This window comes from Macaca nemestrina, chromosome 5, assembly GCF_043159975.1.
Source record: "Macaca nemestrina isolate mMacNem1 chromosome 5, mMacNem.hap1, whole genome shotgun sequence".
Classification (NCBI taxonomy): Eukaryota; Metazoa; Chordata; class Mammalia; order Primates; family Cercopithecidae; genus Macaca; species Macaca nemestrina.
This window is the reverse complement of record NC_092129.1, coordinates 77,783,644-77,810,438: the sequence shown is the minus strand read 5'-3', so window position 1 is coordinate 77,810,438 and position 26,795 is coordinate 77,783,644. Positions and strand designations below refer to the sequence as shown.

The 26,795-nt window shown below is 47.1% G+C and overlaps 1 protein-coding gene across 5 annotated transcripts in view; it reads right to left on the bottom strand.

Moving 5' to 3' along the window:
* Positions 1 to 7,169: 7,169 nt before the first annotated feature.
* LOC105478743 (TUB like protein 4) overlaps positions 7,170 to 26,795 on the bottom strand; it is a 287,369-nt gene continuing 267,743 nt past the window's right edge. For 4 of the 5 annotated variants that reach the window (XM_011736357.2, XM_071096651.1, XM_011736358.3 and 1 more), the window contains exons 11-15: positions 25,127 to 25,271; positions 23,997 to 24,090; positions 19,729 to 19,872; positions 14,382 to 16,882; positions 7,170 to 11,951 (exon numbers count right to left, since the gene is read on the bottom strand). In XM_011736357.2, coding sequence (XP_011734659.1) covers positions 11,835 to 11,951; positions 14,382 to 16,882; positions 19,729 to 19,872; positions 23,997 to 24,090; positions 25,127 to 25,271 — 3,001 coding nt within the window. In that variant the 3' untranslated portion in view covers positions 7,170 to 11,834. The remainder of the gene's footprint in view (positions 11,952 to 14,381; positions 16,883 to 19,728; positions 19,873 to 23,996; positions 24,091 to 25,126; positions 25,272 to 26,795) is intronic. The other variant, XM_071096652.1, reaches the window with a different exon arrangement.

Below are 26,795 nucleotides of genomic sequence, written 5' to 3'. Positions count from 1 at the left end.
AACCCAAAGACACGGACACCTGTTTTTTCATTTGTTTGTCTGTTTTGAGATGGAGTCTCACTCTGTTGCCCAGGCTGGAGTGCAGTGGGGCAATCTCAGCTCACTGCAACCTCTGCCTCCCGGGTTCCAGCGATTCTCCTGCCTCAGCCTCCCGAGTAACTGGGATTACAGCTAATTTTTGTATTTTTAGTAGAGATGGGGTTTCACCGTGTTGGCCAGGCTGGTCTCAAACTCCTGACCTCAAGTGATCCACCCACCTCGGCCTCCCAAACTGCTGGGATTACAGGCGTGAGCCACTGTGTCCAGCTGACACCTGTGTATTTTTACACTGCTAAGTCTGATGAAGAAGTGGACAGGTGTGAAGGACAGCTGGACAAAGGAGTGTGATCCCCTGGGAATAAGCTGGGGGACTCCGCAGTGCCCATTTGTGCAGGTTCTTCTCTGTGCCCCTGTCTTCAGAGATGAGACGTTCCTCTCCTCTGGGGGCAGGGAGGGCACCTGTGGAACGAGGGTCATGGACCTGCTGCAGGGACCAGGGGGTGTGGGGAAGGTGAGAGCGACCTTCCTGCTTCTGCTGTTTTCTCAAATGTCAAGGTGCCACATTCTGGGGTGATGTGTCCTGAACCCCGTCACCTTCCCCGAGAAGGGCTTGTGGGGTCTTCCTGCTATCAGAACAAGCTGTACTGTGGCTTGCGAACCTGGTGTTACGTGGGGTTGGCTCTGGGTGTCATCTTTACCTTTGCCTTATTTTTGGAGACTACAGGTATCCAGATGGAAAGAACCGAAAGTCATCCGTTCTTGCCATTTAGATGGGAGAAAACCTTGGCTAATAAGATGATGTTCAGCTGTGTCGCTACAGGTACTGAGGATTTTTTAAAAAGCACCAGGCTCTAATCCATCTTGAATTAATTTTCGTATAAGAAGTAAGGAAAGGATCCAGTAAATCATGCTGCTATAAAGACAAATGCACACGTATGTTTATTGCGGCACTATTCACAATAGCAAAGACTTGGAATCAACCCAAATGTCCATCAGTGACAGACTGGATTAAGAAAATGTGGCACATATACACCATGAAATACTATGCAGCCATAAAAAAGGATGAGTTCGTGTCCTTTGTAGGGACATGGATGCAGCTGGAAACCAACATTGTCAGCAAACTATGGCAAGAACAGAAAACCAAACACCGCATGTTCTCACTCATAGGTGGGAACTGAACAATGAGATCACTTGGACTCGGGAAGGGGAGCATCACACACCGGGGCCTATCACGGGGAGGGGGGAGGGGGGAGGGATTGTATTGGGAGTTATACCTGATGTAAATGACGAGTTGATGGGTGCTGACGAGTTGAAGGGTGCAGCACACCAATATGGCACAAGTATACATATGTAACAAACCTGCACGTTATGCACATGTACCCTAGAACTTAAAGTATAATAATAAAAAAAAATTTTTTAATAAAGTTAAAAAAAAAAAAAAAAGTACCAGGCTCGGGCCGGGCGCTGTGGCTCATGCTTGTAATCCCAGCACTTTGGGAGGCCGAGGCGGGCGGACCGTGAGGTCAGGAGTTCGAGATCAGCCTGACCAACATGGTGAAATCCCGTCTCTACTAAAAATACAAAAATTAGCCGGGCGTGGTGACTCATGCCTGTAACCCCAACTACTCGGAAGGCTGAGGCAGGAGAATCGCTTGAACCCAGGAGGCGGAGGTTGCAATGAGCCGAGATCGGGCCATTGCACTCCAGCCTGGCGACAGAGCGAGACTCCGTCTCCATACAAAACTCCCTCGGAGTGCTCGCGGCCGGGATCGCGCCTAGAGCGGGTGGGCGCAGGGCGGGTGCACGTACAGGACGGGTGCGCGCGCAGGCCGAGGACCCTGCACTCAGGGTCTGCGCTCTGGTCGAGGGCTCGTTCCCTGGGGAGTTTCCTTTCCTGTTCCCTACCCTGAGCGGCTGCCGCTCGCGCCTTTGCTCTGACCCAGGCCGGCCATGGCTTCAGCTTGGAGGAGCTACAGAAAGATCCAGAAGAGGTAAAGTTGTTGTTGGAAAAGGCAACTAGGAAAACAGTACGTGATGCCCTTCCAGCTGAAAAATCCAAGACTGAGACAGAAATGAACAGGATGCGGCAGAAATCACAGAGGAAAGCAGAACTCCTTGACAGCAAAAAGCCAGCTGCGGTGTTGGCTTCCATTACAGGGGACCTACAGTGACACTCGGTGACTATGCACGGGGTCAGCCAGGTGAGGAGGCCAAGTTCTCGCTGAGAACGTGTAGATGCGCTCGCCAGAGAGGTCGTGTGATCTCTTGGTATAGGATCTAACTGGGCAGGGTTATCCATGAGGGTGAACAATCCATTGACACCTACTTCTGTGGAAGGCAAGTCGGATACAGTTCTTACCTTCTGTAGAAGGAAAGCAGAAAACACGGGTGGGATCACCTGACTCAGGTTGAAAAAGGGTACAAATAAACAGAAAAGGCCCCCTACGACACTGGAACAGACCATAGGGAGGGGCTGACGAACGTTCTAGAGGAAGTGGATGAGGATGGAGATAAGGCTGTGCAGAGAACCATTCACAAAGCCTGGCTGGAATCAGGAGCCAAACGAGCCTAGGGGACAGGTTCTGAGACTTTAAAGTCCTTTTGGGAACTGTGATGTGGAAGTGCTGGTGTTCCCAGTAGGGTAATAGTGGTGAGCTACACATAGGCACTTACAGGTAACTTCTTACAGGGGCCTCTTCTTTTTTTTTTTTTTTTTTTTCTGGGACGGAGTCTCGCTCTGTCGCCCAGGCTGGAGTGCAGTGGCCGGATCTCAGCTCACTGCAAGCTCCGCCTCCCGGGTTCCCGCCATTCTCCTGCCTCAGCCTCCCGAGTAGCTGGGACTACAGGCGCCCGCCACCTCGCCCCGCTAGTTTTTTGTATTTTTTAGTAGAGACGGGGTTTCACCGTGTTAGCCAGGATGGTCTCGTTCTCCTGACCTTGTGATCCGCCCGTCTCGGCCTCCCAAAGTGCTGGGATTACAGGCTTGAGCCACCGCGCCAGGCCACAGGGGCCTCTTCTAAGCAAAGGCAATGCATTCTCCATTTCCTACTGGAAGATTTATTTAAAGAAAATATGCCTATTAAACAAAACAAGCAAACAAGAAGTCCCATGGCACAGATGCTTTCACACCTGGTGGTTGGTTATGTTTTCAACATCGTGTACCAGTCCTTTATCCACATAGATAATTCACTTTTTTTCAAGTATACTCTCAAGAGGTCCACATCATGAAAAACAGGTTAAGAAATGAGATAGGCCAAGTGAGCAGAGCCAGGGACACAGCCACCAGCTCGCTGTGGCCCAGTCGGGGTGCCTGTGCTGCTGCCACAGTGAGTGTGGAGGACCAGGTCAGGAATGGGACAGAGGGGCTGGGCTTTTGCTGCTTCTGGCTGCCTAGCAGGCAGACTCTAACCAGCGGGTTACACGGAGGCACTAAGTGGGTCTGGGCAGTGTGGTGTTCTCAAGAGGCTGGTTTGGTCTAGTCTAACCCATCCGCTCTTCCCAGGAGCTGTTGGTGGAGAAACGTGGCCTCTGTATCCCACAAAGACTCTTGGGCTCATTCTCTTGCTATCCTCCCACGAGCTCGGCTTGGCTTACACCAGCACCTGCTGGCAAGTGTGTGTGTTAGAAAAAGAGAATGTTTACAAGCTCATCCTGTGGGAGGGAACCCTGGATGCAACGGTGAGACCCGCTGGAGTGCAGCGCACAGGAACAGATGGGCTGGGGGCGCGAGGCTGACTCCATGTGGCCTAAGATGGGCAGGGATCCTGAGGGTTCCATGAGCTGGACGCTCTGTGGCTTTTAGAAACTTCCCTTCCCAAGCTGCCTGAATCTGTAAGGTCATCAAAGGAACCACTTAGCGAAGAAGAGACTTTTCTTCCACCAGTGCAGGAAATGGGACCTAGGCTGGAACTGGTTGTTCCAAAGGGTGGAGGAAGGCAGTCTCTTTCTATTAGAGGAATGTTTTCTCTGAAGTTCTGTAACAAAGGAAACTGATGAGAAAACACAATCCTGGGATGGAAGAGCCTCCTGCAGTCAGAAGCAGGTGCTTGAGAAAAGCAGGAAGTGGGACTCAAGAGGACCCCATGGACTCAGGCACAGAAAGAAGTTCATCACTGGAGGGTGTGTCTCCTTCTCATAGGGGTTGGGGGGGGAGCGCATGAGTGTGTCATGCACGTACTGTGGTGTCTGGTCTGCCTGCCTTTTTACTGGGGAGAGAAAGAAAATATAACACTGGTCAAGCCCGTTTCAGTGACCCCAGACATTGAAATAAAAGAAAATGCCCCTGCTACTGGGTGAAAGTGCAAGATTCTGATCAGTGGTTCCTAGAAGATCCTCAAGGTGACACAGGAGACACCGAGTTGATTCATGTGAAAGGAGGAACCACAGACCATTCACATGAGCTGGAGGATGAAACAACAGGAGACATGGAGACCCTTGGTTCCCAGGACAGCACGGGAATGGTGTCAGGGATGGGCACTTCTCTACTTTTGGAGGAGTGGAAAAAGGAAACACTAGGTTCTATCCATACCCTCAGGGTTGAAGACGATGGGAAATGACTGGCACAACTGGGAGAAGGCAATGTGACTGATTGCCTCTATCATCCAAGCTCCCCGCTCTTTCCCGGGACAAGAGCTATCCCATAGCTGTGCCTGCAGTGAGGATGCTGCACCATCACCGGGTGTAGGGGAGAGCCTGGGAGCCAGCCAGAGCTAAGTGGCAAACGGGATGCTGGGATTCCCAACAGTGACCTGGAAGAACACATGGGCAAGTCAGAGGACAAAGAACAAGATGCTTTGCAAGGTGTCTGCATGCTGCCTGAGCGGTGGTTGAAGCTTAAGAAATTCCTATGACTGCCGGGCGTGGTGGCGGGTGCGGTGGCTCACACCTGTAATCCCAGCACTTTGGGAGGCCAAGATGGGTGAATCACCTGAAATCAGGTGTTAGAGACCAGCCTGGCCAACATGGCGAAACCCCATCTCTACTAAAAATACAAAAATTAGCTGGGCATGGTGGTGCGTGCCTGTAATCCCTGCTACTCGGGAGGCTAAGGCAGGAGAATTGCTTGAATCTGGGAGGTAGAGGCTGCAGTGAGCTGAGATCATGCCACTGCACTCCAGCCTAGGCGACAAGAGCAAAACTCCATCACACACACACACACACACACACACACACACACACACACACACACAAAATTCCTATGACTTATGGTGAGGCGCCTTCTTTACTTGAAGCGATCGCTCAGACAGGAACTCTGAAATGGGTTCAAGAAATGAGCTCGGCCGGGCGCGGTGGCTCAAGCCTGTAATCCCAGCACTTTGGGAGGCCGAGGCGGGTGGATCACGAGGTCAGGAGATCGAGACTATCCTGGCTAACATGGTGAAACCCCGTCTCTACTAAAAATACAAAAAACTAGCCGGGTGTGGTGGCGGGTGCCTGTAGTCTCAGCTACTTGGGAGGCTGAGGCGGGAGAATGGCGTGAACCCGGGAGGCGGAGCTTGCAGTGAGCCGAGATCACGCCACTGCACTCCAGCCTGGGAGACACAGCGAGACTCCGTCTCAAAAAAAAAAAAAAAAAAAAAAAAAAAAAAAAGAAATGAGCTGGCACTTCAAATGAATGGCTTCTTATTCTTCAGCGCGTAAAGCAGCTGTTTCTAGGAAGTGTAGGGAAACAAATCCACACAGACTGGCTCCTCTGTGAAGCCTGGGTGAGTAATAAAACTGGTCAGCCGAAGGTTCACTCTACAGATTTCAGTAACAAGGACTCAAATCTCATTCTGTAAAGCGGATGAGCTCACCTGATGAGGGGCAGGGGTGGCCCATCTATAATACTTGTTTTCATGGGAGATGAGTAAGTGTAAGTAGCTCAGAGCTCATTACAGGCAAATCTTTACCACACACCAGAGTGAGGAGCTGGGAATAAACCAGGTCTATTCATTAATGTGACCCAGAAATCTTGGATTCTGTTTCAGGATTGGTTTTTGTCTATGGAATCCAGAAATCATTTCAACCTCTCACTGCTTCCATTTTCTTCTGAAAGAGTGGCAAAAAGTATCCACTTCATAATGGAGTTGAGATTTGGCTGCGGTTAGCATCTTTCATCCTTGGAAAACTGTAACGCAATCTCCACGAGACAGTTATTTCTCTTCTACAGTGAATGTTGGGAGCTAGGTTAGAGCAAAACTGATTCCTTATTCTTTGAAAAACACCAAAAAGGTAATTCTGTAAATGTACACATGTATTATCACAGATATACCTCCCATGCCCCACCTACCCACCTCCCATAGTCATAGGGAACTTCAGGGCAGAGGAAGGAGGCTCACTAAGCACTCATGAGGAACAACAACAGTTAACAGTCATATGAGCACTTAAGAGTCGAATTGCTTAAAACCTAGGTTTAAGTTTCCTACAAATTAACAAAGATGTTAATATATTTGGCACCTCTGACCTTTAGGTGCTATGTAGATGCACTTTTAATCGAGTCCTCTTTTAAAAAGCCATGAAAAAGCAAATGTAAACCAGATCATCAAGAAGCCAGCACAATCTCCGACTTCCCCAAATGGGCAACATGATGACCACGGTCTCAGGGGCTCGAGTAGCTGCTGGCAGTTACCAAGAGACCCAGGAAGCAACTGAGGGTGGGGAGGTCATGCCAATGGAGCGAGGTGATTGCTCCTCACGAGGCTCAAGAATTCTGCACACAATTTTTTTGATCTGCAAAATTTTATTAAGCAATAGCTGGACAACTCTTACAACTTCAAATCATCAAGAAAAAAATAAGGAGATTAATCCATCTCAATAATAAAGACAGAAAATAACTTGGACAAACCACATCGTTTTGAATGCAAACCATTAATGCCTTCTAGAATATCTCCTGCACAATCTAATACACAAAATACATAAGAAGAGAGGCAAATAAGGATGAGCTCATTAAAACGCATTTGGGAATCACAACAGATCTTGCTTGTAAAGTAAAACAAAGCAGGATGCTGAATTTAAAAACAAACAAACCAACACTGGAGGAACTGAGGTGCACAAGCAGTGCACGCCACTGCCGAGGTCTGGACATGAACATGCTGGTGGTCTAGTTTGGTCTGGGACCTATGCACCTGCATCGCGCACTTATGGTTAAAAAAAAAAAAAAAAAAAAAAAGGGAAAAAAGAAAATGCCAGTAGTAATAAACTCAGAAATTATGTCCAAATTTACAGTACCAAAATAATGCATTTATAAACAAATGCAAAAACAATACCCCTTTGGTAAATAATACAGTGCCTTTTTCAGTCAAATGCATAACCCATGCTTTTCTACAACACGAAAAAATGTTTATCTACAATAAACAACAAGATCTTAGAACCCTACCCCTCCCCTTAAAAAGAACTGTAAACAGAAAATATAGGTACAAGTTACACAAAAATTGCACAAAGCCAAAGAAAATGGAAACAAAGTAAGCCACAACCCATCAGAGTTTTATCAGCCAGAGGTAAGGAATCACACAAATGCTGAAGAGTTCTGAGTTGTGTGCTGTTACAGAAATCCCAGGAACTCAAACGACATTTTGGACACATTTTTGTCTCCACTAACTTTGCTTACAACCATTGACTTGGCCAAATGATACAGGCCCACAGCGACACCATGGACTCCTTCTCCACAGTTACTGGGCCAAACTTTCCTTTTCAAGAAGTCTGTTGAATTTGAAGACTGTGTAACATGGCAGAGCACACTCAGGAATTTGAGGTGACCTAGGTATATATTCCTGTGGTTTTGGGGACGAGTAGTGACTTATTTCAGGGCTGTTCTCATGGACACCCAGCTGAGCAGGGCACACACGTGGAGACTCCTCTTACCTAGAATCAGTACTTTTGTGTATTCTATGAGAACACAATTCCAAATGCATTTAGAGGTGTATTTTCTAAAGATATTACTTTAAACGCACTGGTTTATATTCAGTACATAGCTCATTAACACAGGAAAAGAAATATTTCTCTCCACAAAGGCAATGTTGTGAAATACACTTCCCATGAAAAGTGGAATGATGAGGCTGTTTAGTGTTGCGCTCTTAGGCTGTGAGAGCTGTAAGGGAGTTTAGAGGGTTGTCCAAGCTGACCCTTTCATTTCACAGATGGACAAATGGAGGCCTAGCCAGCCCCAGGGACTTGCCCAAGATCACCCTCCAACCTTATGGCAGAGCAGGCTTGACCCTGGGGTTTCCTGACTTTTTGCTACGAGTACAGGATGAACATAACACATTCTTCCATGTCCTTGTGGGACACTTGACAAGGGAGCAATGACTATGGATAAAAAATATTAGCCTGCAAAATTCTTTGATTTATGCTGCCATTAGAGCTTTGAGATTTTCCGGCTTCTTTGGCCCTAGTTTTTCTCGGGATATACATTCAATGGGTATATTGTACACAAATCTGTGCCTTTGGTTTGATGAGGTTAGAGCTAAAACAAATTTAGAATTGTTTGTATTTGTTAATATATCATACTTCCCTCAAAAAGTCATAGATTCTTTATACAGTTAACCTTTTACTGGACTGCTTTTAAATTTAGGGATTCAATGAGGTATCTTGATATTCATAAACTATTAATAAACATAAAATTTTTAGAAATCTCCTGCATAAAGTATAAATTTTCGTCGTATTTAGTCAACAGAGCCTGACTGAATGAAACTGTAGTTGAAAATAAGACCACCACCATTAAGTGAAAAGTCACCCTACTAGGAGCGTACAGCCCGCAGCTTACGCCTGCCTTGGCGCAGGAGGGCAGCCTCTCTTTTCAGGCCTCTGGGAGAGAGGAGTTGAGCAGTGGCTGCTGGGGTCACTCCGGTACAAACTCATGCGCGCCACACATCTGAGACAGAAGCCTGTGCCTCCATCGGGGAAAAATGCCTTTTGGGGAGTGAGCTAGGAATTTAGAAGCTTAGTTAATTATTTGCTTAAAAAATCCATTTTTTTCTTCTCACATATATTTGTAACTTTCATTTCAAGGATTTTCCCCTATATTTGCTCTTATTAAACAGGTTCCAAACAGGCTTTTTCAGGGTCTTTATATCTCAAAAGCAATTAGAACACAGAAAATGAAGCTTATTACCTAGTAATTCTTTCCTTGGCTACTCTCATTCTAATAGGCCTCCCCTTTTTATTTCAGATCACCTTTTATTTTCAGATAAAAATAAAATTTTCAAAAGAAGAGAGAATAGTATTTGAGTGTTATCTCAAAAAAAGTCTCCTTTGTATATAATCAGTAACACAAAATTTAAAAAAAGATTTTTAAATGATTAAAATGAATTTTTTCTCAATTAGAAAAGTTACAAATTGCCCAGCAAAAAACCTTCTATCGGCCAGGCGTGGAGACTCACGCCTGTAATCCCAGCACTTTGGGAGGCCGAGACGGGCAGATCACCTGAGGTCAGGAGTTCAAGACCAGCCTGGCCAACATGGCGAAACCCCATTTCTATTAAAAATACAAAAAAATTAACCAAGGGTGGTGGTGGGTGCCTGTAATCCCAGCTGCTTGGGAGGCTGAGGCAAAATAATCACTTGAACCCTGGAGTCAGAGGCTGCAGTGAGCCGAGATTGTGCCACTATATTCCAGTTGGGTGACAAGAGTGGGACTCCGTCTCAAAAAAAAAACAAAACAAAAACCTTCTGTCATATCCTATTTCTTGCAGCAAAATATACTGCAACCAAGTAAGTCATTACAAAGATACTGTTTTTCTAAATAAATAAAATGGGCATAACTCACCAAAACATAACACAAAATAATTCCTAAGAACACTATGAAAAGCAAGATAAATAATTATCTCTTAGACAATAAAACAGGGGAATTGCATTTAAATTATCTGACAGGCTATAACCATTATTGCACAACTAATAAGCACTGAAACACCATATCAAGCTACAGAAACTCATATAAAAGAATTAATTCTGATAACATTGCTAAATTCTTTCTGGAAGAATGCACCCACTAAAAATATCAGGCCCAATACTTTAAATATAAATGAGAAACCCTGGTATTAGATGGGAGATGTCCTTTGCCATATCAGAAAACCTCGTCAGTATTTCTTTGGGGTTTGGAGAGAATCAGGAGTGATGTCATGTCATCTTGTTCTGGGAAAAAAATGGGTCGGTTTCTTTTGTAATTTTTAACTAAAACAGGGGATTAAAAAAACTTTTAAATTTGAAAATACTTTTCTGTACCATCTTCTACTTGTCTGCTTCCAAATAAAATCCAAATTTGGAACCCAATGCCAGCAGATAGTTCCTGTGCAGGCTCCTGCACAGCAGGCCCAGGAGAGGGGCCTGATCCTGAACAACATCACAGGTAAGAATAACTGAAAAAACAAAAACAAAAACAAACAACAAAAATCACTGGGTTTTGTCCTCAGGGCTTGAACACTGCCCACAGGTTCTCATGAGGAGGAGGAAGTGGGAAGAGATATTCTAGGTAGTTTTTTTTTTTAATACAATTAACAAAGTGTGATCAACCAACTACCTAGGCATAATTTTAACAACGTTTTCTCAGTGGTTTAGCTCCTTAGTAAACAGTCTGTACAGTTAATAAACAACTTTTTTTCTTAAAGAAGATCATGAAAATTTTGTCAAAGATTTGACCATAGTCATGTATTTTAATACCCTGGTGAACACTTAACATTTTTTTGGTAACATTTATAATTTCATAGAAAGCATTTGTAGTCAACTGAATTTTAACGTAGCCAAGAGGAGAAAAGGAGTGGTTTTAAATCAAGCCTCATCCACACTTTTAGAATGGGAAGGCGTAGAACAGGATATCACACGGGAAAGATCACGTTTACAGTAATGTGTTCCAGATTAAAAAGTAAAAGGGCAGAGAGAGTAGAGGCTGTTTCTCAGCATGTGGGGATCTAGTGACTGCTACCACATTATTTGAGAAAACTGCTACCACTACCACAGGCCAGGATCTTTCCATTGTCTCTCACCTTCTCCCAGAACCAGGCATACTGAATGATCATCACTGATCCTACGGAACTTTGACATACGATGAAACTAGTGGAGGCTTTCAATGTAAACATCGTCAGCACAGGAGTGTAGCCCTCGTACTGCTGCTACAAGTCACACGCTGAGTCACACCGCTGTCTGCAGAGTGATGTGAACCCGTGTATATGTGCAGTTTCTTCTTCTCCCTTCGTCCCTTCCCCAACATCCTCAATGAGCAAATCACATTTCTACCTGGTGAGAACACCCCGAAAAGATCCTACTTTGTTGGTCCAACACAGTGTGTCTGCCCAAATGCCCGATTTTAATTAAGTCACCTTTTGGGGAGTAACATAATTAGTGTAAATCAAATGCTGTCCCCACCCCGTTCCCCAAGAACCTGTATCTTCAGAATTTTGTAAAAGCTTTTTGCTTTTACACTAGTGGTGATGTTGGAAGAGAATGCATGAGAATGCATCCTCCCTATGTGTGAAAGAATAGCAGGCTCCAAGGCAGTCTGTCTTCATTCTGAAGGGCCCAGTAGAGCATTACCACAGCCAAGCTACGTTTCCGGAAAGAACAGCAGGTGCCTAGCACTCTTTGCTTCCAAATGCCACTGAAATGAAAGAAGAAAAGAAGAACAGACAATAAAAGGTAATAAAGCCCAACCAAATAAATGATGACCACAGGTCAGCGCCCTCTCCTGGGCCTGCTGGGCTTTTCCAGTTTCGCTGTTGGCTTCTGGTCCTCCCAGGTATCCGGCCCCTTCAGGGCTCCTCTGGCATCTCCGAAGACCTCTTCCAAAGGCTCTCTGCATCTCTCTCCTCCCCACACCAGTCTCTTCATTTGAGGCGCTGAGTCACGTTGGCCAGGGCAACTGCAAAGGCCTGCACGGCTGAGAATGGGTACTGGAAGTCTAGAATATACGCATTGCCATCAATCCGTCCAAATTGCATCACCTGGAGGAGGGCAGGGGAAGCAAAGACATTACAGAACAAGGCAAAAAGGCCGGGAGTGACAGCTTATGCCTGTAATCCCAGCATTTTGGGAGGCTGAGGCGAGCGGATCATGAGGTCAGGAGATTGAGACTATCCTGGCTAACACAGTGAAACCCCGTCTCTATTAAAAATACAAAAAATTAGCTGGGCGTGGTGGCCGGTGCCTGTACTCCCAGCTACTCGGGAGGTTGAGGCAGGAGAATGGCATAAACCTGGGAGGCAAAGCTTGCAGTGAGCTGAGATCGCACCACTGCACGCCTGGGCGACAGAGGAGACTCTGTCTCAAAAAAAAAAAAAAAAAAAACAAATAAAAAAACACAAACAAACAAAAAAAACAAGGAGAGCAGGGCGACAAGCTGGGTCTGCATGGCTCCTGATGGAAGCAGACAGCACTGTCTATGAGATGCTTTTGCTAACAAAAGTGACTCTGAATCTGGTGAAGCTTCTATATCTAACTCCAAGTTTGTAGGAAACAAGGGGACTGAGGAACATGTTAACACAATGGAGACAATAAGCAAGGTTTGGAATGTGGGGACAATGGCCTCCAGCTCCATCCATGAAAAGTTACCTGGGGGCACAACGTCCAATGTTTGGGTGATGGGCACACTAGAAGCCCACCCCCCATTACGCATGGAATGCCCATGTAATAAGCACATGTACCCTTGAATCTAAAAGAAAAAAGAAAAAAAAAAAAGAATGGGGGGAATGCTATAGACCAAATGAAGTGGTTTCTTCACGTAGGAAGTAGAAAGGAGAAAGAAAAGCAGAAAGAAGCACCAACAGGCCAGAGGCTCCAGAAGAGAAGCAGCATTGCCACTGTCCAATGCCGCTGCCTCAGGGAGGGACTTGGTGGCCACCTCCTCACCAGTTCCTGTGCCCACATCCCATCAGACAGTGGCACCACGCCCTAGCACATGGGCTGCACTCATTGCCTCTGGTACTCAACCTGTGTGCTCCACAGCGGCGGGATCTCTGTCTGTCTTCCTCACTGCCCTGATTCTAGTACTATAGCAGGGGTTGACAAACTTTCTGTGAGGGGCTGATAATAAATATTTTAGGCTTTGTGGGTTATACGGTTTTTACCACAACTCCTCAACTCTGCTGTTGTCTGGCCAAAAACAGCCAGGGACGACACTCAGGTGAATGAGTGTGGCTGTGCTCCAATAAAACTTTGTTCCAAAAAGAGGCAGCTGGCCAGAATGGCCCAAAGGCCAGTTTGCCAACCCCTGGGCTTAGAGGATTGCCAGGCACACAGCAGATTCTCAATAACATTTATTGAATGAATTAACAAAAATGTGAATTTAAGTAGAGAGGGGAAGGGACTTTGCAGGATGGTGAAGGGGGACATTGGCAGCAGGACAGAGCAACCCTTCCAGGCTGGAGCAGGGAAGAACTAGGACCCAATGTGTTCAGCTGCACCACGAGGTTACATCTGGTTCGAGAACTGGGTATTGACTTCCATATACAGAGAAATAGGCAAACGAGCAAACAGACAGAAAACAGGAAGTTGGTATGTCTAGGGAAAGAAAAGTATACAAAAAAGGAAATGTAACTAAGCTCTAATACATGGCTCAGCTGTGGGTCCTATTGACTAGCATAACAAGGTAACCAGTGACCACTGATTTAATGGGGAAGGAAAAACTGTGTGCATATGTGTGTGTGTTTGTGTGCACAGCGTGAGCAAAACTAACCCTTACATTCCTTAGGAAGTCACCATCTGATGCCAAAACCAGAAAAGTCAATGAATAGAATTAGAAACATATTCTTTACAAATATGAGTGCAGGCCAGGTGTGTTGGCTCACGCCTGTAATCCCAACATTTTGAGAGGCTGAGGCAGGAGGATCACTTGGATCCCAGGAGTTTGAGACCAGCCTGGACTGAACATAGTGAGACTCCCATTTCTTAAAAAAAAAAAAAAATTAGGGTCGGGCGTGGTGGCTCACGCTTGTAATCCTAGCACTTTGGGAGGCCAAGGCGGGCGGATCACGAGGTCAGGAGATAGGGACCATTCTGGCTAACACGGTGAAATCCCGTCTCTACTAAAAATACAGAAAATTAGCCGGGTGTAGTGGCTTGTGCCTGTAGTCCCAGCTACTCGGGAGGCTGAGGCGGGAGAATGGCGTGAACCCAGAAGGCAGAGCTTGCAGGGAGCCAAGATCGCGCCACTGCACTCCAGCCTGGGTGACAGAGCGAGACTCTGTCTCAAAAAGAAAAAAAAATACAAGACGGCAGTGGGCAGACTAAATATCATAACCCCGTGAGCTCCACCTAAGAGGTATTTGTTGTTTTCCACATTTCCCATTTGGCCTTTTGAAAAATGCTCCTTGAAGGCCGAGGCCCTGATGCCCTCGCCTTCTGGGTCCACAGCGCCACCCAGTCTGTGGTCTTACCTGCCGCCCCTCTAACTCGATCTGGAAGTTCTTGGCAGACTCCTGGGTCACCCGCCCCCCGAAGTCCAGCTGGTAGACCTGGGTGGCCTCATTCCACAGCGGCTGCTTGTTGGCCATCACGTACACAAAGCCTTGGCTACCCAGCCGCCCGTCCTCCTTCTCACTGGCCCGCCGGCACTTGGCCTCCTCCAGCTCGCCAGCAGCCCGTGGGGCGCGCTTGCTCTTCCAGCCCTTTCTGCTGCCCTGGCTCTGGTTCATGAGCTCATCCCCGCTGATGAACAGCTCAGGCTCACTCTCGGAGCTGTCCTGGAACTCGTTTGTCTTATTCAACTTCTTTGACTTCAGTTGGTCTTTCTGACTCTTCACTTTCTTCTTCTCTCTCCCCAAGTGTGGGCTGGAGATAAGGGAATTAAAGTCACTCAAAGTCCTAGCCTCCTTCTTCACTTTGCCCTCAGTGATGGCCTGAACGCTGCCTTCTTCTGCTCGGCTGTCCAGGCGCTTCCGGTTCTTCTTTCCAAATTTTTCTGTCCGCTGGGGGACTGGGCTTTCGGTCAGGGAGAGGACTTCCTGGAAGCTGTCGGCAGTTTCTACCATCACCTCTGTGCCCATGTGGCTTTGGAGTTCGGCAGGTGGTGGGGACACAAGGGGCTTCTCCACCACCAAGTGTGGCTTTGAGGGGAGAGTGCCCTGGGGGTTCTGCACGGGCGGGCAGGCGCTGTAGGAACTCCATGGGTGCAAGGCGACAGGTGGCAGCTGTAAACTAGAGCATGTGCTGCTTCCTGGGTACATGGGGGGCAGGGTGCAATAGGAGAGGCTAGGCGGGTACACTGGCTGAAGGACCACAGCAGGCTCCTGTTGTGCAAACTGTGTCGGGGACAGGGTATCTTTGGGAGAGCAGGGAGCCTGCACTCCAGGCAAAGGGGGGTTGTTATAGCTTCCGGGATATGGCACTCCCATCCCATAGCCTGTTTGGAAAGTGGCAGTGGGGCTGGCAGGAGACTTGGGGGAGATGAAGGGCAGTCGGGACACATCCAGGTGCTGGCCCTGACTCAGCATCAGAGGGGACAGTTTTAAGGGGTTAGGCCCTGAAGTCTGTGCTGTCCTTTCTTGAGGAACCCAAACGTCCTCACCCAGCATGGGGTCCCACTGGTAAGGGGGTGGCCGTTTCAGGGTGACAGCAGCTTCAGGCAGGGAAGGGTGCCTCAGGGGCTTCTCAAGCTGACAGTGCTGGGACAGGGCCTCGTCCTCTGTGAAGGCGGAGTTGACGTAGTCGGTGCGGTCACGGGCGCTGTCGGGTGGGCTCAGGAGGCTGTAGGAGGACTGGGAGGCCAATGGGGAGGTGCTGGCAGTATGGGCCAGGGAGGCTCCAGGCTGCGAGCTGGGCCCCGTGCCACTGCACTGACTGCAGGTGTACAGAGCAGGTGGGGGCCGCGCTGGGAGCTGTGTCACCAGCCCCCCAGGCCCGCCCTTGGGCTTGGCCAGGGGCTGCAGGGGGGCCCGCGGGCTGTCGGCCAGCTGGGCCATCTTGAGTGCAGCCTCACGGTTGTTCCTCCGCAGGGTAGCGTGGATGAGGCTATTGTCGGACCTCTGGGCAGCCCCCCGCCCCTGGGCCAGTTGGCTGGCAATTTCGGGATACGGGGGTGGGTCCCCGGTGGGGATGGAGTAGCGAGGGACGGTCAGGCGGTTCAGGGTGGCACTGCTGCAGGGCTGGGGGACTTTCTTCTCAGTGGCTGTGAGCCTCAAGGTGGCGGAGCTACCCGGGCCGGGGAGGGTGTAGGTGTTCTGGGAGCACAGCATCCGGGTGCGGGGCCGGCACACCTCCTCCACGTTGCCACTGCTGTCGAAGGTGGTGATCCTCTCATAGCCCAGGGGGGTCTGGTAGTGCACTGACGTGGGGTAGAGGGAGAAGTCGCCCTTCTTCAGGCACACATCCACTGGGGGCTGTGGGGGCGGCAGAGGGGGCGGGGGTGCTGCTGTGGTGGGGGCGGCGGGGATGGTTCCTGGGTATGGGGGTGGAGGGTTCATCTTTGTCACCTGGACCTCCTGGGGGGCACTGAAGACCACTGCGTCCCCCTCAGCTGCCAGCTGCGGTGTTGGCCGCAGGGCCTTGGCTGACTTTTGCAGGTGTTCGTGGTCTCGGTCTCCATGGCCCACCGTGGACAGCTGCATGAGCCCCTGCGGCGGGGGAGGCAGGGACAGTGGAGGGGGGTTCTGAATGATGCGGCCCATTTCCACGCTTCCGAAAATCACCTGTCCAGGATTGGAGTACCGGTTGGAGACTGGGTACTGGGTGGCACTGTCACCTGCATGTTCTGCTGCTCCTACAGCTGTCGTCTGGTTGGTCAGGACATCTAGCTGCACATTCTGATTGGCCAGCAGGGACTGCACCAGCCCTATGCTCTGCGTGGGGGACATAGCCTGAGCCGAGCTGTGGATCGGTGCAATAGGGATGTTCACCGTACAAGGTGGGCTGTTCTCAGGGACACCAGATGCTCCCGTCACTGGAAGAAAATTAGAAAAAGGAACTGCTTACAAAAACAGTGCCATTAAACCGGATCAGGATAAGTAATACATCTGGACTCATCCAGTCTCCTTCTGTAAACAAAACGCAATTGCCAGAGACCGAGACGTGTCTGCTTGGGGAAAGCTGGCCTGCTCACACAAGTGAGATGGGTTCTTGAGGGCAGCCTGCTGCTTGTCTGTTAGCTAAGGGTACTGTTATAACTTTTCAAGTAGCTCACTTTTGAACCTTCTAAACTTGGCACCAGTGCCTCAATGGCACCATCACAGATAATTAAATGTCTGAAGAAGCTTTTTACTGGTGATATTCATAAAACACCCATCCTTTTATGCAGGAAGAGGGCAATGGTACAGGAAAAACCTCCACTGAGGACTCGCAGTGCCTAGGCCTCTGAATTAGGTCTATTCATGCTTATGGGATGGATAGTGTGGCAAGTGTCACGCAAGAGATGTGTATAAGAAATGTATGCATATTAGATTTCTGTAAATAGAACCATGTAAAACGTAGTAGAAAAGACAATGAAAAGAATCTTCTAGTGAATCTGAGTATCACATCATGATGGATCATTTCCTAATTTTTTTTTTTTTTTAGAGAGTCTTGCTCTGTCGCCCAGACATGCAGTGGCATGATTTCGGCTCACTGCAACCTCCACCTCCTGGGTTCAAGTGATTCTCCTGCCTCAGCCTCCCCAGAAGTTGGGACTACAGACGTACACCACCACGCCCAGCTAATTTTTGTATTTTTAGTAGAGATGGGGTTTTGCCTTGTTGGCCAGGCTGGTCCCCAACTCCTGACCTCCGGTGATCCACCCACCTCGCCTCCCAAAGGGCTGGGACTACAGGTGTGAGCCATCATGCCTGACCTTTATCTGCTTTTTAGCATTTCAAACAGTATGTAAGGTAGAACCACGCTGAATTAAACCCTATAAATATATCCTATTTGTACACAGTGAGAGTTTAACAGAGCGCGCGTTTGAACAGTGATCTAGAGACAGGTGCTCAGAGCTGCTGTCTGCACGGCCCTGTTTAAAGTGCACACTGAGCACTCTGCAACTGGCTCCTCTAGGCCCACTGTGCCACCCTGTGGCATTTCCCTTAGAGAAAACTGCCACTGATCCAGAAATCTGAGGCATGGTGTAAGTACTATGTGGCAGCTAGTCTATGATTAGGAAATGTGACACTGGCTGACTTTTCATCAAAAGAACTACAGAATCAAGCCAGCCAGTTTATCAGAAGCTAAGCTGGCCCTTCCTTGGGGGTCTCCTAGTGAGACATAACTCTCCCCTGGCCGCACAAATTTGGGTCTGTCTCACGTTTCCTGTCATTCCTGTTCAGATGCCCTTCGAGAAGCTCTCCTGTCTGTATGAAACACTGATGGCAGGCATCTTCCCCTTTAAGGAAGAAGAGCCTCTTCGCTGAGTCACCATCATTAAATGTAATCCCTGAGACAATATGTTCCCTCCTCTCATTGGGAACCACAGACAATAAGGACAACAGCAGCAACAGCCGAACCTTGGAGAGGGCTGTATTCGTGCATTTTGGGAGAACAGGGAAAGTGTTAAGGGGAAAGTTTAAAAGATACTTCTAATTCCAAGATTCTCAAGTAGAAGGGGATGCACTAGAAAGCTCAGGTATGGGAGGCTTCACCAAACTACAGGTATTTAGGTGGTTGTAAGCTTGGCCTATTAGGACCACATAAGCCTAGGAGATTTGCTCACCCATGCAGGAGAGGTCACCATCAGAGAAGCAAGATGGCTATTGTTGGAAAGTGCAGTAGAAATCATTTTTTTCAGGTAAAAAGACTGGGCTGAGAGAAGGTAAACAATTCCCTCAAGTTCAGAGCCCGACTGAGGAGCAGGGTCCGAGCTGGAATGGGTGGCCCTCTATGTCCACTGTGAGAACCAGTCCCTCGGGTCACAGACATCCAGATACTGGAGAAGTCACGGTCCATGTCCAGGTTCCTCTAGCTCAAAAAATGAAGACTTCCAGAGCCCTGCTTAGTTGGAAGTAGAGGAGTCTGTGTATCTATAAAATCTCAGGTGGTCTTTTACTTAGAAAAGCAAGTTATTTTCAAGTACCCTCTAGCAACTGAAATAGTTACACACACTAACTGGCCAGACTAACTGGAAGTCACTGTAATCCATTAATCAAAATAGGATCCTTTAAGAATCCCCCCGCCAGGAAACACATTAACTTAAAATGCTATATATATTGATATTTTCCATCTGAAAACTGGAATTTAAAAATCGTATACCAGATTTTATCTTGAACTCAGGCCAGGGTCCTGTGCACGGAGACATGTGGTTGCGGTGGAAGAGATGTGGTTACAGGTAAAGGCTTTTGTGTCCTGGACACAGGGCAGATTTGAGAAACTAGACTCTGTGGGCACCACGGGAATGCTGGAATGAGACAGTATCTCAGCAGGGATTGAAAGGATGAAGGCTGGCCTTGATCAATGAGACTGGGTCTCAGTTCTGATTTTATTTAGTTCCAATCAGTCCCACAAACTTACCTGAATCCAGACACATGACTAAGAGGATAGCTGTGAGGATAAAGCCAGATGGTAGAGTTGTGCTCCACAAACACAAGGCACCGCTGCCACTGTAACCATCTGTGCTCCAGCAGCCCCGCTCCTGCCAACACTGGTGCCAACCTGTGACTTTTTCCCCTGGGACACGCCATCATATCTACCAACCTTACTGAGGCAGGAATACCTTTTCTGAACCTAGGGAGCAGACTGAAACCTCAACAACTTGCCACTCTGTTCCCTTTGCACGATCCACTGACAGAGGGACCGTGACAAACAAGTTGATGTATGTGAACACACCTGGTAAATCATCTTCATCTTCACTGAAAACATTTGGGTTGAAGACAGGTAAATTAATATAGTCCATGGAAATTTTCCGAACTTCTGGGAGATAAATGGTCATTTGCCGCGGTTGGAGATGCAGGAGGCTGGTTTTATAGATTACTGGTGGGGAAAAAGAAGGGCACAGTTAACAAAGACACACCAGAGTAGAGCCAAAGTGTCAAGAGAGTCACGGGAAGAAGAGCACACTGCAGTTTCCCTGCCATCAGAAGACAGATCTGTGTAGGCAGGGTCCAGAGGCCGAGAGGAGCTCTTCATTTCTCCCTAGTACTTCGTACGACCATACTAGCCACGGTTCTGGATTCAGTAACAGCAGATTCCTGGTCTAGCTTGGCCTCCTTGCCAGTGGATTGTCTACAGAACTACACATTTCAAATGTCAAAAACATTTTAGACATAAATTATTTCTTTTGGAAAGAGCTAGGGTATAAAAACATATTTTTCAAAAATCTCATTTGCAATCAGAAGGATGATTGAATGGAAATAGTTGTGACAACCAGAGTGCCAAACAAGGGAAGCTTGAGCAACCCAGGAACCGTGTGAAAGCAATGTTGAGATGGGGGTGGCATGGTTTCATATAGGAATAAAACACAGCCTTCATTTCAGCTGGAGCCTTGGCTTTCAATTTTAATCTAATCATCAAGATAGAGATTTATAGGGAATTTCCACACAGTTTTTTTTAAAACCTCAAGATTTAATTTGATTAACAGGGACATTAGGAGAAGGCCCAGATTGCAACTAAAATATTTAGAGGAGACAAAATAAGTTTAAATATAATGAATCTAAATTTAAGTTTCACAGTAGTTAAAGTCGGGGCAAAACTGCCCTATGAACTTGCTTTTGTGTTCAGTAGTCTCTCCTGTGAGACAGGTAGCACAAAGCTTCTTTATTCTAGCTCCATGGCGGTCACCTTAACACTTAGCGGCTGACCTGCCACATGCCTGCGGCACAGCAGGCCTCCTTTGTCCAAGCATCTTTGCAGGGCTGGCCCATGGACTGGTATGGGCTAAGGTAACTTCTCCCGCCCAACAGTAGGAAAGGCCCCATGCGTGTGTTTATCTCTCTTGCCCACAAAGGAAAGAGAATATGAATTTTGGTTTAAAAATTCTGTGTGGTTCAGGCCGGGCACGGTGGCTCAAGCCTGTAATCCCAGCACTTTGGGAGGCCGAGACGGGCGGATCACAAGGTCAGGAGATCGAGACCATCCTGGCTAACACGGTGAAACCCCGTCTCTACTAAAAATACAAAAAACTAGCCGGGCGAGGTGGCAGGCGCCTGTAGTCCCAGCTACTTGGGAGGCTGAGGCAGGAGAATGGCGTAAACCCGGGAGGCGGAGCTTGCAGTGAGCTGAGATCCGGCCACTGCACTCCAGCCTGGGCGACAGAGCGAGACTGTGTCTCAAAAAAAAAAAAAAAAAAATTCTGTGTGGTTCCATATGACTTAAGAATGAATGCATTAAAGTGCTATTATTTGTTGTTCACATTGACAAAGCAATTTAAAAAAAATTCTAGGAAGGATTAGAAAAAGACCATCAGTTACCTCCAGGAAAGAAAACTAGGTGGCTGATGGTGAGAATGACAGAGATTTTTACTGTAGACCCCTCTGAATCTTCTGAATTTTGTGGAATCTACTGTGTATTGTTAAAATGCCAAAAATTCAAAATAAAAAAATTTCATGGGCCAGATCATTCTAATTGAAGAAAACAAATTATCCAACCTGGGGAACAGCACTCACTTTTTAAGTTCACTAGAGGGCCATATACTGTCTTTGAAAAGATTATTTAATGGGGTACCACATATAACATATCTTCTAGTATCCAATAGTTAATTTCTGTTCTCTAGTATTAACAGAATCAAGTGGAAATTTCTTTTAGCTTGACAAAGTAGCTCTGTGGACCAAAATGGTATTTTTAAAAAGGTCAGGCTGGGCATGGTAGCTCACACCTGTAATCCCAGCACTTTGAGAGGCCAAGATGGGGGGATGGCTTGAAGCCAAGAGTTTAAGACCAGCCTGGACAAAACAGTGAAGTCCTATCTCTACCAAAAATTTAAAAAAATTAGCTGGGCATGGTGGCATGTGCTTTGTCTACCACCCTAGCTAGTACAGGCAGAGGTGGGAGAATCACTTGAGCACAGGAGCTTGGGGCTGCAGCGAGCTGGGGTGGTGCCACTGCACTCGAGCATGGGTGACATAGCCAGGCCCTATCTCCCCGCACCCCCCAAAAAAAGGCCATCGTTTGTCTCAAAGGCTCTCACATGCTCTCTCATTGTATGATCTTTACTGGCTTATTTGTGGACCTATTCAACATCCGAGAATGAAAAGACCCATTAAGTAAATTCTCACTTCCATTCCCTTTTTCAATATTTACCAGAGGCAGATGGCTAAGTTCTCAGCTTACTAATGTGGGAATAATCACAATAGTCAAACAGTGGTTATTAAAAATCAACCTTATCTATCAATAGGACACAAACAAGTAACTGAACAACAGACATTTGTGGTCATCAGAGAGTTTCCAGCTTGTTGAAAATATTATGAGATTTACTTGCACTATGTACAGGGATGGTCCATTGTGATTCCCTAAGTTGGTTTTACGTTTACATTTTATTCCTCTTTTTCTTTGAGCTCAGATACTTCAAAATGAAAAACTCAAATGCACTGCTGTTTAAAAAATCTCTGAGATGCCTCATAGCAATAGGTCTTTCTAACATCTAATCTGTAGTAATAATCTATTTTAAAGGATCTGTGTATGAGTTGCTTCGTACAACTCATAGATAGATTCAGAATTTTTCAAAAACCGTTTTTAGTAGGTTATGCATAGCATGCTCAAAATGCAGGGCCATAGCCCCCCTGGCTGAGCTGGCCTTGCAGACAGAGGTGTACAGCATGCAATGATTCAGCAACTGGGGAAGACGCGGGGAGCAACACAGCTCCTCAACTCACATAGGGACCTCCTCAACAGAAGGAAGCTGCTCTGGAATGGACCTTCTGCCATTTTCATGTCATTACTGTCTCTGGGGTAAATATGACACGATACTGCAACTCATTTGGGCAGAAGGGCAGATCAGAATACATGTTCGTGTTCTGGCCCGGCTTTTACTTCGTTGGCTCAGTTTTCCTCTAGTTTCAAACTTGCCATGGACAGGCTATTTATCTGGTACTGAGAAATCAAATTTATAAAAATTTACCACTAAGAATTGTACCAATAGTCAGCTAACCTGTTTTTTATTTATTTATTTATTTAGAGACATAGTTTCGCTCGTGTTGCCCAGGCTGGAGTGCAGTGGCATGATCTCAGCTCACAGCAACCTCTGTCCCACGGGTTCAAGCGATTCTCCTGCCTCAGCCTCCCAAGTAGCTAGGATTATAGGCATGCACCACCATGCCCGGCTAATTTTGTAGTTTTAGAAGAGACAGGGTTTCTCCATGTTGGTCAGGCTGGTCTCGAAGTCCCAAATTCAGGTGATCTGCCCGCCTTGTCCTCCCAAAGTGCTGGGATTACAGGCGTGAGCCACTGCGCCCGGCCTTAGCTAACTTCTTATAGTCTCCAATGCTTTCTTCTCCACTTTCTTCAGGAGTTTACCAAAAATCCGCCCACAGCAAAAGGCCTAGAAGTCAAAGTTTCTAGAAATCTATGAGAGCTGTGATACAAATGTTGGCTATTCCTATCATTTTTATATTTCTATTGTTTTTATAAGTCAGGGCTTAGAGCAAAAAATGAAAGTGCCACTGGTGACCAGGTGTGGTAGCTCATGCCTGTAATCCCAGCACTTTGGAAGGTTGAGGTGGGCAAATTGTTTGAGCTCAGGAGTTTGAGACCAGCATGGACAACGTGGTGAAACCCTGTCTCTACAAAAAAATACAAAAATTAGCCGGGCATGGTGACGCGAATCTGTAGTCCCAGCTACTTTGGGGGCTGAGGCAGGAGGATCGCTTGAGCCCAGGTCTTGGCTGCAGTGAGCTGTGATCATGTCACTACACGCCAGCCTGGGCAAGACACTGTCTCAAAACAAAAGTTAAAAGATTAAAAAATGCCACTGGCAAAAAGCCCATGTGAGAATTCTGATTTTTGTGAAATCGTTGTGGCGAAGTTAAGGGTTAGAGGTAAAATACATGCTAATCTTTTGCTGTCTTAAAAGCTCATCTTCTATTTTAAACCACTAAAGGTGGAAACTGGACATTTTAGTTTGTTCCAACTGGGACAATGAGAGAACAGGACGTGATTTTTACCTGCACCGAGGTTGGTTGGCAGGAAAGCAGCCAAGCCCACAATCTTAAATTTGGTTCCCCAGATATTAGACGTGACCTGAGCAAGATAGTTGTGCTGTGGTGGGGGAAGAAAAGAAAAAAGAAGAATCACAATCTATTTCCATATTTTCAATTGGTCACTTAGTAAGAATGTTAATATTTATTACTTAACAAACCACGAGTGTACACTGAAAGAAACACCCATTCTCTACCTCATCTACCATTTCCAAGATCAGAAGCTAACGAGGGCAGTCAGGCAGGCAGCAGTGAGTGGGTGCACATCGAGCTGGGGGAAAAGTGGGGGTGTGTCCCAGTATGTCCACAGGTGTGTGATTTAAAGAAGCCTAGAAAGGGATCTAACTCTGAATCCATTTTTATCCTGGATATTTCTCCTGAAAAGATCGGTTGCATTGATACCAGGATGTCCTGAAACTACCCATCATCTGTTTTCTCATTCAATTAAATTTTTTAAAATTTAAGAAATTATTATGCCCAAGGTATGTATGCAACGGCAAAAATAAAGATGGACAAAATACAGCCCCTTAAGGAGCTTATAACCTGATGGAGGAGATAAAGCTTGTAATGATCTGTATAAAGAAGTCACTGAGCAATGTCATAAGGTAGTTCTACACCAGGTGTGTTGGCCCCTCCCAGCTAAGCCAGGGCAGGAGGCCTTCACAGCAGAGGTGGTGGTGGAGTTCCATCTGGAAGCATGGGGCAGAAACAAGGATGAGGAGGTGGTGTGGTGACAATCTAGGCAGGGCAAAGCCCGGGGCAGGTGAGAATCAGGTGTGGCTACAGCACCTGGAGGGTGAGGGGGCATGAGGAGCCAGGAGGGAAAGGCAGGCAGGGCTGGACGGTGGGAGCTGTGATAGGAAGTGGGAGGTTCTCTCCCAGTGACTGTAAGATCAGAACTCGCTGAGGGGCACAGGTGGAGAAGCCAGAGCTCCACCTGAGGGCGACTCCTGAGGTAGCAGGTGGCATGCAGGATGTGGAGCAGAGCTCAGGGGCCCATGGTGGCAGTGAGCAGGGCAGGCAGCGGGTAGGAAGGGGCCCTCTGGGCATAGCTCCCAGGAGGAGGGGAGCGAGGCAGGGCAGCTGCGGGCTCCTACCTGAGTGATGTCTTCAAAAGGAAACTCTCTCCGAGTCAGGCTGGGCGAGCCCACAGAGGGCTTGCGCAGGGGCAACCGCGGGGACCGGGAGAGCTCCTGAGCAGCCCGGGGCAGCTTGGGGGACTTGCGGGCCTCGATGCTGATCCTGGGGAGGCAAGGCCAGGAGGGGTCAGGCACCCGCGGTGGGAATAGTGAGCATGGCCCTGACTCTGGCACTCCTTTCTTTTTCTGGACAGCCAGCCTGTATGTTGGGTTCTCACCCTGCAGCCAGTGCCTGAATTTAACAAAGCTCTCCCCTTGCTTTTGCTTTATGAATATGAGGAAAGAATGACAACTTTACATTGAATAATATACATTTTAAAATATATTGAGAAACTGGGTGTGGTGGCACACACCTGCAGTCCCAGCTGCTTGGGAGGTTGAGGCAGGAGGATCGCTTGAGCCCAGGAATTCAAGGTTGCAATGAGCTACAATTACACAACTCCACTTGAGCCTGGGCAACAGAGCAAGACCCCTTCCCAAAATATACTGAGTATATACTGAAATGAGATCCAGCGATCCATTTGTAAGGAACTCAAATAATTAACTGTCTTTCACTCTCTGCTGCCTTGGAGCAAGCGTGGAAACTGGCTTCTGCCAGAGGCCTGCACAATCCGTCCTGGGAAAACAGCAGGTGGGACAAGTCATTTCTTACCCTAAGGCCAGTGATCTTTCTAATTTCTTCTGCAACAGTGTGAATTTCAACAAATTTATCTAGCATTTCACCATCTGCAATATTTAAATCAAATTAGTAAAGTTTTTTGGCTGCCTTTTGATCCCATGTTGTATCTCTGCTCCTCAGTCCCTTTATTTATAACACGGAGACACATGTGTTTAATGACAGTCTACCCCAAAGACAGTGTGATTAAAACGAGTATGGTAAGGTTTAAAACAGTCTGTGAAAAAATGCATTGTCTCATATATACTGGTTTTGAGCTTGATGAGAAACCGGGCTCCTGAGGAATGGGGGGATGGCAGATTGAGCTCCCTAAAGCTATGATCTGGGACAATTAGCCTGGCTGCTCTGTGAAGGGTCCAAATGGGGAAAGGACAGCAGGAGGAGGCCCAGCTACAGCAAGATGGCAACCTGAAGAGGACGTTTAAAGGCGAAGGATTTAGTGGCACGCATTAAATGTCCTCTCTGCTTACATAATGGGAAAAAAGCACTTTGGAAATATAGGAAAGTTCATAATGTTACATGCAATTTTAACAAGCTCTGGAACAAAGATGAAAAAAGACATCAATCAGACTGCTAGAGTAACTGGATATCTACATATTTAAAAAATGAGCATTCACCTCTAATTCATACCAAACACAAAAATTAATCCATAAGCATGAAAGCTAAAACTAGAACTAGAAAGCTGATAGAAGAGAACTGAAGAAGGGCTCCATGACCTTAGGTAACCAAAGACATCCTGAACAGGACACAGAAAGCACTAACCACAAAAGAAGAATGCCACGTGCTGGATTATATGGCCATACAGATATCTGACAAAGGATTCAAATCTAGAAGAAAGAAATAACTCTTGGTTGGGTGCGGTGGCTCACACCTGTAATCCCAGCACTTAGGGAGGCCGAAGCAGGTGGATCACAAGGTCAGGAGTTTGAGATCATCCTGGCCAATATGGTG